At 42.8% G+C, this 14317-nt stretch overlaps 1 protein-coding gene across 3 annotated transcripts in view; it reads left to right on the top strand.

Moving 5' to 3' along the window:
* The first annotated feature begins 5088 nt into the window (after positions 1 to 5088).
* The window catches only part of LOC306938152 (cholecystokinin-like), a 54104-nt gene continuing 44875 nt past the window's right edge, over positions 5089 to 14317 (top strand). The window contains exons 1-2 of one of the 3 annotated variants that reach the window (XM_079522175.1): positions 5166 to 5223; positions 12032 to 12206. Coding sequence is in view for 1 of the 3 variants with exons in the window: in XM_079522173.1 (XP_079378299.1) it covers positions 5110 to 5223 (114 nt within the window). In the remaining 2 variants the exon portion in view is untranslated. Of the gene's footprint in view, positions 5224 to 8196; positions 8297 to 12031; positions 12207 to 14317 lie in introns of those variants that run through there. The other 2 variants (XM_079522176.1, XM_079522173.1) reach the window with 2 other exon arrangements.

Here is a 14317-nt window from a genome sequence, read left to right as displayed (position 1 = left end):
TTACAATTTAGGCATTTAGCAGACGCTCTTAATCCAGAGCGACTTACATTAGGCAAGAACAAAAGTATGGGAATACATCACATATATAAAATGCATTTATCAAGAAACATGCGTAAGCTAAGAACGTAACTAGAACATATCTATATAATGACACTATACATATTAAATATACATATATACTATACTATGCTATACATATGTACTATGATGTGCTATGACTACATACAATGCAATTATTGTGCTGTCTACATGACATGCTATAAGTCTGTTTCAAATGCTATCTAAGTCTAAAAGTGCTATCTAAGGGGGTAGGATAAGTGCTATGGGCCATGATGGAGTCTGAAAAGGTGGGTCTTCAGACTACGGCGGAAGATTGGGAGTGATGCTGCAGTTCTGATTGCAACGGGGAGTGCATTCCACAGTTTTGGGGCCAGAAGGGAGAAGAGTTTGGGACGTGTGGAGCGTTGTCCCGGCGTTTTTAGTGAGGGTACTTCCAGCTTTCCTGCGTTGGCTGATCTGAGTGCGCGGGAGGGTTTGTAGGGTTCAATCATGCTTGCAAGATATGGGGGAGCCATACCTTTGGTTGCTTTGAATGCCAGCATCAGAGTTTTGTATTCTGTGCGGGCAGCGACTGGGAGCCAGTGCAGGGAGCGGAGCAGGGGGGAGACATGTGAGAATTTTGGCTGGTTGAAGACCAGACGAGCTGCGGCGTTTTGGATCAGTTGGAGAGGCTTAAGTGCACAATGGCATCAAGGCCCGCCAAAATACATTTTAGTTGACTAAAATCTTAGGATATTTAGTCAACTAAAACTAGACTAACACTACGACATTCCAGGTGACTAAAATGGGAAACTAAATAAACTATTCAAGAGACTGACTAAAACTAAAATCAAACGTTGCTGTCAAAATCGACACGGCCACAAACCGACCGCAGGCCGCGAGGTCAATGTTCACAGGCGGATAGAAGTGTACTGCCACGTGTTGGTGGTGAGCTTATAACTAAGACTAATGAATTATCTAAAACTAGGTATGGAAGAACATTTTAGTTTACAGAAAAGAGAGAAAGATGAAAATAACTAATTGACACAATTGTACTGTTCATTCATTTTCATACATAAACCTAGTGTTTGGATGGATTTAGCTGTGCCAGTTTTATCTGAATAGATTATTATTGTTGTTGTTTTTATTTCAGAATTCTTTTTATTTTTGAATCTCAACCCTGACAAATTAAAAGAAAAAAAGAGAGAATACAAACTAAAGCAAAGCCTTTGTAAAAACTAAACTAGTAAACCTGCTTTGAACTATTTGGAACTAAATCGAACACAATGTGTAGGCTAATGAGAATCCATGAACAAGAAGTGTAGCGATGGCTGCTTATCATGTGATTGCATGTTGCACTCCTGGTGGGCGGTAAAAATGTAAAACTCTAATAACCTGGGGTGGTGGGTCTAAAACATCCATGTGGTGCATGGCGGTGGGTTATAACTTATAAGCCAACTGTTGAGGTGTCAGCCACCCTGGCATTGGCACAGCCTAAGGTGCATGACCACCCAGTGATACCCGTCACCCGAAGCCATGAGCTGTCATTGATGCTGCCAGTTTGTGTCCCAGCACTGTGGGTGTGTGAGGTAATCAATTGTCAGGGTTTCTTTAATCATTCCGGGTAGAGTTTCAGCTGCACAAGATCCCTTCCCATCATCCCTGGCTGGTGGCTGTTAAGCTGATGGGACAGCTCATAAACACAATCCACTTAATAGTAGTATTATACTTGTAAGGGCCAAATGTCCCCACAAGTGTATTATATTTGGAGAAATAGACATTGTGAGTACCGTTTTCCTGGTCCTCACAAGAGCAATGGATGATTTAAATTTAAATGATTTCTAATGTTAGGATTACAATTAGTAAAAGATACAGTTAGTTAGGGTCTAGGGTCATAGACATTGAAGATTAGGTTTAGAGCATGCCTTTGAGTTGTCCCCATTTCATTCTGTTGTGTCTGGTGATGTTACACACTAAAAAATAGCCTATCTACAAGCTCACAATACATTGCAGTGCAATGTGTTGTGAGCTTGTAGATCTATTATTTGTCTGTTATTTTCAATGGTGTCCTAAAATTGTGATATTAACAAAATAAAAAAAATAATAATAAATCGACCATCGTGATTGCGCAGCCATGCACACTGCAGTGCAGTTAAAGACACACTTATAGACAACATTGTTTAACTAGCTGATCTACGACACGTTGTGAGCTTGTAGATCACCTTTTTGAACTATTCAAAAATGTTTTTCAAAATAGTAAAAAAGGCAAAAAAGTTTAGGGATAAGGGGTATGGATGAAAATAGAGCCCCTGTAGTGTCTCAAGATTGAAAGGAAAAGATGGTGAGCTGTTTTTCCTTATTTTTTGACGATGGGTTCTCAGATTGCTTGACACCTTATACAATTTGGGTGGGGAATGAGAATGTCCACACCATTTCTAGTCCAATGGAGCACACCAGGACGGAATTCTGTTGCAGATAATGTAATAATCATATTCAATTTGTACATAGACGACTTATCTAAACAGTGTAAAACTGGATTCATGGTGGGGCATAACCATATTAGTCATATGATTTATGCTGATTTAGTCTCCATATGTACTACGTAACTTACAGCAGCTACTCGGTGTCTGCTCAATGTGTGTTATAAAGTTATGGTGAGTGTGGTTATGGTCTCTAGAACTATAAGGACGATCATAAGTCCTCTTTCTCATTGGCAGGTGAATTATTAGAGGTTGTGAAAAGTTTAAATAGAATACAGCCCACTTGTGGTGCCGTTATAGCAATACAAAAATGAAAAACTTCAGGAGGCATATAGCCTACCGGTAATGATGCTTTTAATATTCCTGAAACTCCAAAAATGGACTAGTGCAAGAGAAATGTTTGTGACCAATAACGTTAGGCTACACACCTTTCATGCTGTATTGAGGAATTTGATGTTGAAATTTGTGTAGACTGGAGTCAAAGAATGTATGAATTAATAATGGCCTTAACAGGGATCACACAGAGTGATACATGGTATCGCCCCAGGTGGTACTTGGTTCTGGCTACCTCAAGGAGGTTGGCATCATCAGACCTGAGGGAGTGGGAGGGGACATGAGGAGGTCGAAGAGGTAGGGACGAGACAAGGTTCAAGGTGTTTATTGTCACACAGATGTACAGGTACAGCATTGTGAAAAACTTAGGTTTATACTTAGGTATATACTCCACAATACACATAAGTAAAAAAGTAAATAATTAAATAACGATACTAAGTATAAAAGTTTTAAAAAAGTTAACAGAATGTGATTATAGGTATTAGGAAGTGTTATACTACTATATGTCCAGGGGGTGTACAGTACAATCAACTGGTGGATGTACTTGTACATCAAGATGCCTCACACTACGGAAACAGCTGGGAGATAGATTCCTGCCCTATGGACCATATGGCTTGGGAACCGGCTACTTGCTTATTATAGATTACAATGAGACTATTTTGATCCAGGGGATGGGGAAACATTATCAACAAATGAATGTGCGCAATAATTATAATACAATAAGGCAATATTCGTTTTCTCTTTAAAACAAATGTAACAAAATAGCAGTGTTGGGTCAGCTACATGTAGTTTAACCCAACACTGCAGATTAAAAAGTCTGAAAACATCTTGCACCACTGCTCAGGTGGCGCATGCTTCAGCTAGCATATGCTATCACCCCCCCTAGTGGGCATTAAAGCAAAGAACAGGGTGAAGTTATGGTCCCAGTTCTGTGGATATGAATCAGTGCAGTACTGCACTATTGTCCTTCAGCTCCTTCTGTGATGGTAGTCATGGAAGTTGGCAGACCCTGGTACCCCACAATCTACACTACAATCAATAGGCTAAATACATTTCTCCTTTTCCTGTGAAACAATTTTGAGTATACATGCTGGTGTTTAGCTGCACTTGTCAGGTGGAGCCTCAAACATTTGGGCCTAGTGGTGACATTAGACCCTGCACACTGGGCTCCTAACGATGAATATCCAACAATATAAACCATGAAATTGTTGGATATGAGGGTCCGAGTAAACTGCCTAATGCCTATACTCCTTCGTACAGTGTGCTGCGTCAAAAATAGCCGATCTACAAGCTCATAACTCATGGCTTAACTTGTATTATTAAAGGACCACGCAGTCCTGAAAATAAAAAAAGTCATTTCAGGGCTCAAAGTACATTTGCTTATTGCCTTCTTGAATGATTTTGCTGTTAACAATACAACAACTGATTGTATGCGGATAGCTCTAGCTCACGCGCGCACGCACGCGCGCGCGCACGCACGCGCACGCACACACGCGCACACACGCGCACACACACACACACACACACACACACACACACACACGCGCACACTTTCATGGTCTTTTTTTCACAAAGTTCTCTCTTCCATGTTTCTATGGCTCTTATTGTGCATATCATTCTTATTGCTTATTGCCTTCCTGCTTGGTCAGCGATTCTTTTCTAGTTTTATTCTTCTATTTATAATAAAGATTTAATTGCTGGATTGAAGCAATAGCACATTGCTGTCAAGGTCCAGCTTGCAGTTCCCTGACTCTACAACTGGATGTCAGCAGTGTCACATTTCACATTCAGCTTGAGCAACCTCAAATGTGGGCTATTGATAATATGCACACTGCCATCTTGCCAGCTGGTGCTACCTAGGTGCAACTTCCCATTAAATCTGTTTTATCTTATTCTTATGTTATTCTTATGTTATTAATTTAACTGTTGTTCAGCACTTTGTAACGCATGTTTTAAAAAGTGCTATATAAATTATAAAGTTATTATATACAGCCCATTCATCCAAACAGAACAGTCCTATCGAATTGTATTAAATAACGTCAAACTCACCAACATTGCAGCTGTATGGAAAGCTTGAATTGTCCTCTTTCTATCAAGCAATGTGTTTGTTTAATACAAATCCACTGTAGACATGTTATGAGCTACTCCGTCAAGAAATTCCTTGCAGATCTTTTTTTTTCAAGTGCTGGAGTTTGGGAGTGCTCGTTGACTATCACCCAACAGCCCATATGTACCACCTGTTTAGAATTTGCACATAATGCAGGAGGCATCAGGAGGTATCTTAACTGATGTCTACAGTGGATTTTTAAGAAACAAACTCTTTGCAGATAGTAAGAGGATAATTCAAGCTTTTTGTACAGCTGCAATGTTGGTGAGTTTGACGTTATTTAATACAATTAAATAGAACTTTTCTTTTTGGATGAATGGGCCGTCTATGGGAAGTTGCACCTAGGTAGCACCTTGCTGGCAAGATGGCAGCCGTGTTGTCCTAGTAAACATTTGGAGTAGGTCTGCAGTCTGCACATAGTCTAGTCTTACAGTAATTCAGTAACCAATTAATGGTTGGATACCGGTAAATATTGCAAAAGCTGGTGCCCTGAAATGTAAGGTAAACGTGTGGTGTTGCCATCATTGCCATGGCTGCCATGAAAAAGGTGTTTTGGGGTGGGGGTTAGCTGAGCAATTTGAATGAGACAAACTGGCTTTTGGACCAAGAACAGTCCCACTCTGACCCATATAGCCGGTGTCTGGGAATGACTGCATCAAACGACAGCGTGTGTTGATCAAGCAAGGGAGCAACCACCACCGACATATCAACTCACTACAGAGAAAATGGAAAATAGGTCCACAGGCACACCTGTACACGCAAGCCCCACAGATGGGTGGGTGGTCCTTTTATCAGTTTCGTGTGTGTGTGTGTGTGTGTGTGTGCGCGCGCGTGTGTGCGCGTGCGTGCGCACACGCATGAGCTCTCAGAGGAGCCAATTAGCTGTATGAGATTGAGAAGGAGCGGGAGCTGCAGAGAACACAGAATCAGATCCAGGTTCGTTTTCTTTTGTGACAGCGGGCGCAGTCCAGCATTCACACCTTCCAGCCAGAATGCTCCATTATTGTTTAACCCATTTAGCTCGATCCTACAAAATGTCTTCTAAATCCTGACAATAGTTTTCTGAAATAGGCCTACCTATGTTTCTATATGAGTGGTGCTCAATATTTCATGTCAAGGACCCCCAAAATCATATGTAATTGGCCACCGACCCCCATCTGAAAACATGTTGTTCCAAGGACCCACCAGAAGCAAAGATATGAGTTAAAAACGTTCGCTCTGAAAGAATATATATTCAAAGATTTGCACTACATTTTCACGATTTAAAAAAAATAGCAGACAAATAGCTAAAGTATAACATAATAAAACACCAAAAGGGGTTCCCGCCCAAAGAGACTATGTTGAACTTTATGTTGATGGGGACTATCTGTCCAACAGCAAAATATTCAGCCCCATGCACAACAGAATTTGTTGGTCAATGATTTACTGCAAAAAATAAGGGTGTTTTCTGTATAAACAATATTCCAATTAGAAGACAATTAGGGGAAAGAAATCACACCCGTGTGAAGTGAGAGGCGCTCTTGTCATCGTACATCATCTCATACTGGCCAATCAGTAGAGCTTTGATATCTTCTGGCCAAGCGCTTAAGCGCCCTTATTGGCCAATCGCTCCCACCGACATGTGGATGTGATTGGTTAGGCGAATTGCTCATCTACATATGACGTACAATTTCCCTTCAATGTCAATGGCGTTTAATGTTGTGATGTTTAATTTACGTCATATTTTGCGGAATTTTGACCTAATTTCTCCTTCCATTGTCAATGGCAAATATTGAGACGTGTGTGGGGACAAGATTTCAACATTTCACCTGAATTCCCCTTTCATTGTCAATATTGAAACGTGTGAGGACATATATAAACTGTATATAGGGCCCCTCAAAAATCTGGATTATAATTTCATATCGAAATGACCATACTGGTTATGAATTGAAGAGTTGAGGTTTTTGTGTTGGGCACACAGAACCATATCACATTTGTGGTGGTCAACCACAAATAATTTGGTCTGGCTTTGACGTGATGAACCCTGAAGTACTTCTCTTCCAAACGGAGCGCAGCTGACAGAGTCGTGACTCGTGACCACATAGTGACGTAGCAGTGACAGTGTCTGGAGAAGGTGGTTGCTTGGGGTGCCTTCATATCCAAGCTAAAGTTATTGGTGCTCACTCAGCAGGATCGCTGCTCTGAATGCTGATTAAGTATTGGCATAGAGAGGGCAAATGCGTGGGTGTCGAGGGGGGAATAAGTGAGAGAATTGAGAGAGAGAAAGGGGGAGAGAGACATTGATTTTGTCTGGCGCTGTTCTCTTCAAGGACTTCACACTGGCATATCGACTTCATCTCATCATGGTTGAGAGATTGTTTAAATTCAGTCTCATCCTTGACAGACAATTCAGGGCAAGGTGTGAGACGGGGGGGGGGGGGGGGGTTTCTTATTTTTGAGGGGCGCTAGCCTCTCCATATACAGGTTTAATTTAATCTTTAGTTCAATGTTTGTTTTAAAAACGCCATTGACAATGAAGGAGGTTTAATGTTTGTCTTTAGTTCAATGTTTGTTTTAAAAACGCCATTGACAATGAAAGGCAAATGTACGTCATCTTGTCCCTAACACAAACATTAAATGCCATTAACAATAAAGAGAATTTAATGTTTGTTTTGTCACCGTTTGTTTTACATGACCATTACATCACCTAATGAATTAGACTTTAATATAGTAGCGCCCCTCACTTCACACAGGTGTGATTTTCTATGGTGGTATATAGTATAAGTAAAGTAGTCCCCACTGCAGCATTCATTCACACAGCTGTCTTCAACAAGTCAAGCATGCAAGCTGTCCATTTGTCTTTTCCCTGGCACTGATTGGTTGTGGTTGTGTTTTTCTGGCCTGGTTTACTTTGAGGAAGACATACATGTAATAACTCACCTTCACCTTACGATTTATTCCCAAGTGACAGTTTAACTGTCAAAGTGTTAGAATTGATCCTTACAGGTTTTGTCACTTCTCCTTACATCCAACAAAGCCTGATTCATATTCAGTTGCATGCTGATTGCATGCTCATTATTAGTCAAGGACCTGTGTTTTATGTCAAACCTTCCACTGCCTCCCTCAATTCCCTGTCTTTCGTCATTGTCTCAGAGCAAGGAATATCTTAACGTTTAACAGCAATAATATCACATTCTCTTTGTCATCCTGTGTGCTCCCCATCTATATTAGAGTGAGTGGCGTGACGTGGCCTGCGGACAGCCCTGCAGTAGTCACCGGCTGTCTCATGTGGCGTGACGTGGCCTGCGGACAGCCCTGCAGTAGTCACTGGCTGTCTCATGTGACGCAAACGCCAGTGGTGGGAGAAGTACTCAGATTTAGTAGCAATAACACAGTGTAGAAATACTCTGTTACAAGTAAAACGCCTGTATTCAAAATGTTACTTGAGTAAACGTACAACACTTTTCTAAAATAGTAGATCTATCACTCACAATGTGGCGTTGCAACACACTTTGAGCTTTTCGAAAGGCATAGTATAAAATAGGGTGTAAGTGGTTAATGCATGTTTTGTATTAACTAGAGCGGTGCCTGTTGGAGCCTCTAGCCCTCTACAGCACTGGCCTACTTGGAACGATGCAAGTTGGAGTAGGCTGGACTGGATGCTAGGGCTGGGGCGGTAGGGGATTTTTGTTACCGCGGTAATCGTCCTCCTCCTTACCGTCGGTATGGCGGTAATTACCACCAGCTCCATATATGGACCCTGGGCAGGGCCTGTCCAGATGTCAGAACAGGCCAGCTTATGGAGTTATGTGTCAGTCATGCCCAAATATGGAGTGTTCATTGTGATGTCAGAACAGGCCAGCTTATGGAGTTATGTGTCAGTCATGCCCAAATATGGAGTGTTCATTGTGATGTCAGAACAGGCCAGCTTATGGAGTTATGTGTCAGTCATGCCCAAATATGGAGTGTTCATTGTGATGTCAGAACAGGCCAGCTTATGGAGTTATGTGTCAGTCATGCCCAAATATGGAGTGTTCATTGTGATGTCAGAACAGGCCAGCTTATGGAGTTATGTGTCAGTCATGCCCAAATATGGAGTGTTCATTGTGATGTCAGAACAGGACAGCATGCATATATGGACCCTGGGCAGGGGCCCTGTCCAGAACCCGGGAGGCATGCCCAAATTTGGAGTGTTGTGATGTCAGAACAGGCCAGCTCCATATATGGACATGGGCAGGGGCCCTGTCCAGAGCCCGGGCAGAGGCCTTTTGTGGCGGTTCTGGACAACCGTGGGTCTGCACCCGGGCACTGCACCCCCCTGTGGTGACGTGGGACACGCGTGTCGAATTTAAAGTCGGTGGGGCGAACGGTACCCGAGTTACGCAGATTACACACAGACAAAGACTTGGTGCAGATAGATCATTTAACTAAATCTGTCTAACAATTGTAGTGGAGGAAAAAAGTACAATATTTGCCTCTGAGATGTGGTCAAGTTAGCCTCGGAAACCCAGGCGTTTATAGTGGAGTAGAAGTATAAAGTATTACTTAAATGCAGGCCTATACCACCTCTGCAGTTTTTGTGCCGCTGTCACCCCCAATCCCCACAGATAAGTGCTATTTTCCCCACGTCATCCCTCAAGTGGCTGTTGTTGTTTATTCCCTGGAGATGCACGTTTATTGTGAACCTTGTGTCACACTTGGCTGTCAGAAAGGCGCTATATAAATTAAACATTGATTGATTGTTATGTTATGAGGGACAAAAAAAAACATGTATTTTTCGTATTCAACCAATTGATCGTTTTTCATCAAAAGAGATGCACATTGACCTGCATACAAACTTACATAACTGAGCCGGGTCGATAACGTTAAAATCCTTCTCAATGATATGAGATCAAGGAGACATGGTGAATCACTCAAACAGGAAACAAACCGTAAAAACTTAATTTAAAACCATCGTAAAACCTTCAAGGTCTGACTCACCATGTTGGTGAGTCAGACCCCAAACACGATTGCTTGGCAGCAACGTGCACAGTTTCTATTATATAGGCTATCTTTGCTCTTTCATTCAGGAAGGAGATGCTGCACTTTGAATCAGCAGAAACTCTGGGGTGAAGCACAAGTGTGTGTCAAAGCTGCGCTGACATAGGCCTGCCGCCGAGACATCTTGTTTGTGACGGGATTTTCCTCAAATCAATTTAGTCAGAGATGAATTAGACGCACCTGACATCTTCATCTCTGTCCTGCCGGGGAGTTGTGGTAACCCCACTACGTCTGTGTCTTCAGGCAGAATGTGATTATTTATATGTGAAACGACACAGGAGCGGCCCAAATGAAAACGGCGTATATAACGACACAGCCACGTAAACATGAGCTCTGTCTCCGCAAACGGAAAACATCATCCTCATGCTTCAGAGAGATGTTTTTATCAGACGTGTTCGCACCACAGCAACCAGACTATGCCATTATGAGAGCTGGTGGACTGATAACCAGGGGACATGGATGGGATGGTGATTGGTGAGGTGTAGAGAGCTCATTGACCTCTGCTCTGTGCTGGGCACTGTGCTCGCTGACGCAAATTACTGTCCATCCATCCTGCGCACCATCTCCACAGAATGAGAGCCACCAGGGATCACTGAATCATCTGCACAGAGCCTGCTGCAGTCCAAAATGGGAGATATTTCAAACGGTGTTGTGACGTCGAGGAAGTTCAATAGCAACTTCTAATGAAAGGACCCAAAGTTAAGAAAACAAGACGGGTCTAGTAAGTAACAGCGTGGCTCCCGTGGTCTTGGAGTTAATTAATGTGGCCAGTCTAGGATGTCGGTCATCTATATGTCTGACATATCTATGATAATTAATGTGGCCAGTCTAGGATGTCAGTCATCTATATGTCTGACATATCTATGATAATTAATGTGGCCAGTCTAGGATGTCAGTCATCTATATGTCTGACATATCTATGATCATTTTGGCAAGGCCACATTTTTTTTAAATTTCCATTATACATTTTAAATTAAATATTACCAGTAAGAAGCGACCTCGCCCTTGCGTGCACGCATCCGCCTGGGTGGCGGCAGACGGCAGACTGCTGGGTGAGTGCTGGCGCTTTGGCATGCGGGGTCAGATCAACATATGGAATGACTTATGTACTGGCCATATATGGAGCGTGTCTTGAGTGTACAGGTCAGATCTCAACATATGGAATGTCAGAACAGGAAGGACGAGTGGGGAGGGATCAACATGGAATGTCAGGTCAACTCCATATATGGAGATCTAAGGGTTTGAGGTTGGAGATCAGATGTAGAATTGCTGGCCGGCTCCATATATGCAGATCTAGGTGATGATCCAATCTTCTCCATGTATGGTTATCCAGGTTTAGATGAGGTCAGTGTCGTGATCTTCATATATGGAGATGGCTATGGTGGCGTGATGTCACGAGGCGTGACCATATATGGAGGTGTGATGTCACGAGGCGTGACCATATATGGAGGCATGGGGTGACTAACTGACGGACCGGAGATGCAGGTTTTCATAGTAGAGTGCGGACTAGCCCACACCAACTCGGATTTCCTGAATCGCTGCCCTCCATACCCTCTTGTCTATAGCATCAGGGTCATGGAGCATCAGTGTTAGCGGTGGGCACCCCCTTATCTTCAAAGTCTGATCGGACCATACAAACCGTCTCGTGCGCTCAGATCAGCCAACGCAGGGAGGCTGGCAGAACATTCACATGTCCCAGACTCTTCTCCCTTCTGGCTACAAAACTATGGAATGAACTTCCCATTGCAATCAGAACTGCAGACTCACTCTGTTACAAATAAAAGTACTCATAGCTTCACTGTACAGATAATCTACTGTTAGACAGATATTAGGTTCTTATATAGCTTGCTTCTTGATGACTCTTTCCATGTATTTGATGTATTACCTTGTTCTTAACCCATTTAGGCCTGACGTCGAAATTTTAAAAATGTCTTCTAACGTTTTCTGAATTACCTATGTTTCTATATCAGTGGTGCTCAATATTTCATGTCAAGGACCCCAAAAATTATATGTAATTGGCCGCTGACCCCCATCTGAAATTATGTTGTTCCAGGAACCCCTCAGAAGCAAAGATTTGACAACCGGTTGACAACCGGTAGTCTAGTGACCAGTGACCACTGGAGAGACGGGTGACAGCCGGAATGTAGACGGCACCCGGGAGCAGTATGGGTTGGCGCCCCAGACTGTGTCTTCCGTGAGGAGGAGGCCCAACCGCAACTTGCTCAACCGTAATTACACTCTTTCTTGTTTGCGAGGAACATCCACATATTTTCATTATAAATATTCAACACATTTATTGGCTTTTCTGAGCATGTCTTGCTTCAGGAAAAGCCTCCAGTCTCTCTGGGAGATGGGGGGGGGGGGGGGGGGAGGGGGCTGTGTGTTGGTACAGCTTAGCACGCCAGTGTACAGGTCTCTCTTCCTTGTTGCATCAATGTTCTGAAATTCAGCCAAGCGTAACCAGTATGCTAATACCAATATGAAATCTTATTCTTTCTCTTCTTATCCCATTTCGCCCCCCTTCTTTCTCTTTCTCTTTCCCCTTTCTTTCTCTTGTCTCTCTGCTGTCTCCAGTGACTATGGCTGCTAGTGTCACAAAAGCAAACAGCCAGGGGGCAGAACTACGTCTTGTGTGAACCCATAGATCAAAAATGACTTAATTATAGAATGGGTTTCTCACACATACTGTACCACACAAACACATGCAGGTACACAGCACACACGTGCATCGTCTATTTTTACTATTTTTGAAAATCTATTACCGGTATTTTATTAAAATGGATATCTTTTTAAAGGAGCATTCAGTGATTTGGGTGATTTGGAAAACCCCCCGGTCCACCCTGGTAACAAGATGTGCACATGCACTCACTACAGTGGGGGGACACGTGACGGACCAACAACACACACACCAAGGCCCGCCCCCGCTCGATCATAATTGGCAGAAGGCCCCTCTATCCTGATTGGATGAAGGCTGGGCCACCTAGCCAAAAACGAAACCTACGTTTTTTTTACCCCCAGGGGTTAACTGGGGAGGGAGGAACTCCTTATATGGCCAGCACACTCTAGGAGGATTATCACAACAAAACAAAAAAAAGTGATATTTGAATTAAGTGAAATCACTGAATATACCTTTAATTAAATATCTCACCATCTCCGGTCTTCCCTTATCTGCTTTCACTCTCTCTGCTTCTCCCTCTCTCATTGAGCTTTCTGTTTGAGTGGGATAACAAAGGCCCTGATTTGCTGTGATGACAGCTGAGGGCCCTGTGTTAAAGTGCATCAAAAAATAATTAATCGCGGCCTGGTACTGGTGACGGATCCCCAGGTTGTAATGTCCCAAAGGCCTCTCATCTGCAGCACACAAGACAAACAGCACACGGAGCTAGCGGACTTGATGTGTGCATAACATTTAAAAGTAATCTGATAGTGAGATAAAGGGCCGGGTTCAAGTCACAACATCTGCCAGGATAATGATTTGGTCGATATTAATTGAGGGAGGCAAACACAGCGCTATTGGCGGAATGAATTGCTGATCGATAAGTGTATCTGGCATAAAGCCAGTTAGTCATTTATAATCAACCAGGCGTTGCATTATTTGGCAACGAGATGTGTGTATCCCTATATTGATAAACATTTGTAAAATATATTTTGTTAGGTTATAAAAATTGATTTCCATTCTACCGTGGTCAACTAATGAAAAGAACCATTTGAAATAGATTGTTGGCAGCTGATAACCTGATTAGACTGACTGATTTGACAGCGTGGAGTCAGTGTGATACAAACACAGAAGAAAGACCATTTCATCAATTTCCACTCTTGTTCATCTTAGCAATGCAGAATCTAATATTCTGCAAAAAGCACAAATATGGCCGCACGCACGCACGCACGCACGCACGCACGCACGCACGCACGCACGCACGCAGGCAGGCAGGCACGCACACGCACACACGCGCACACACACACACACACACACACACACACACACACACACCTGCTCTCTCTCTCTCTAATTGAGATATAGCTGTATCCTCTGATTACGTTTTCCCTCAGACTACAAAGACTATGTGGCAGCTGATGCAATAATATCCGCGAAGCCTCCCGGCACATCAAATATTGAAGCATTAGACATTAAAAATGAATGGCATTAAAAACGTCAATGATCCTGCTGCTTATGTGTGAAATACTACATTAGAACACCCTTATACAATGAGCTCTTTCACAGAGATACTGTGAGAATAAACGCTGATGACAAAAAGATTGGGAAGGGTATTGTTTAAATGTTAATAATTGGTCAATGTAAATGTCAGAGAGGGAATCATCTTCAAATGCCACTGAGCCT

The sequence above is a fragment of the Electrona antarctica genome, assembly GCF_951216825.1.
Source record: "Electrona antarctica genome assembly, chromosome: 15".
Taxonomy (NCBI): domain Eukaryota; kingdom Metazoa; phylum Chordata; class Actinopteri; order Myctophiformes; family Myctophidae; genus Electrona; species Electrona antarctica.
The sequence above is the reverse complement of the archived record's forward strand: the minus strand, read 5'-3'. Positions and strand labels throughout refer to the sequence as shown.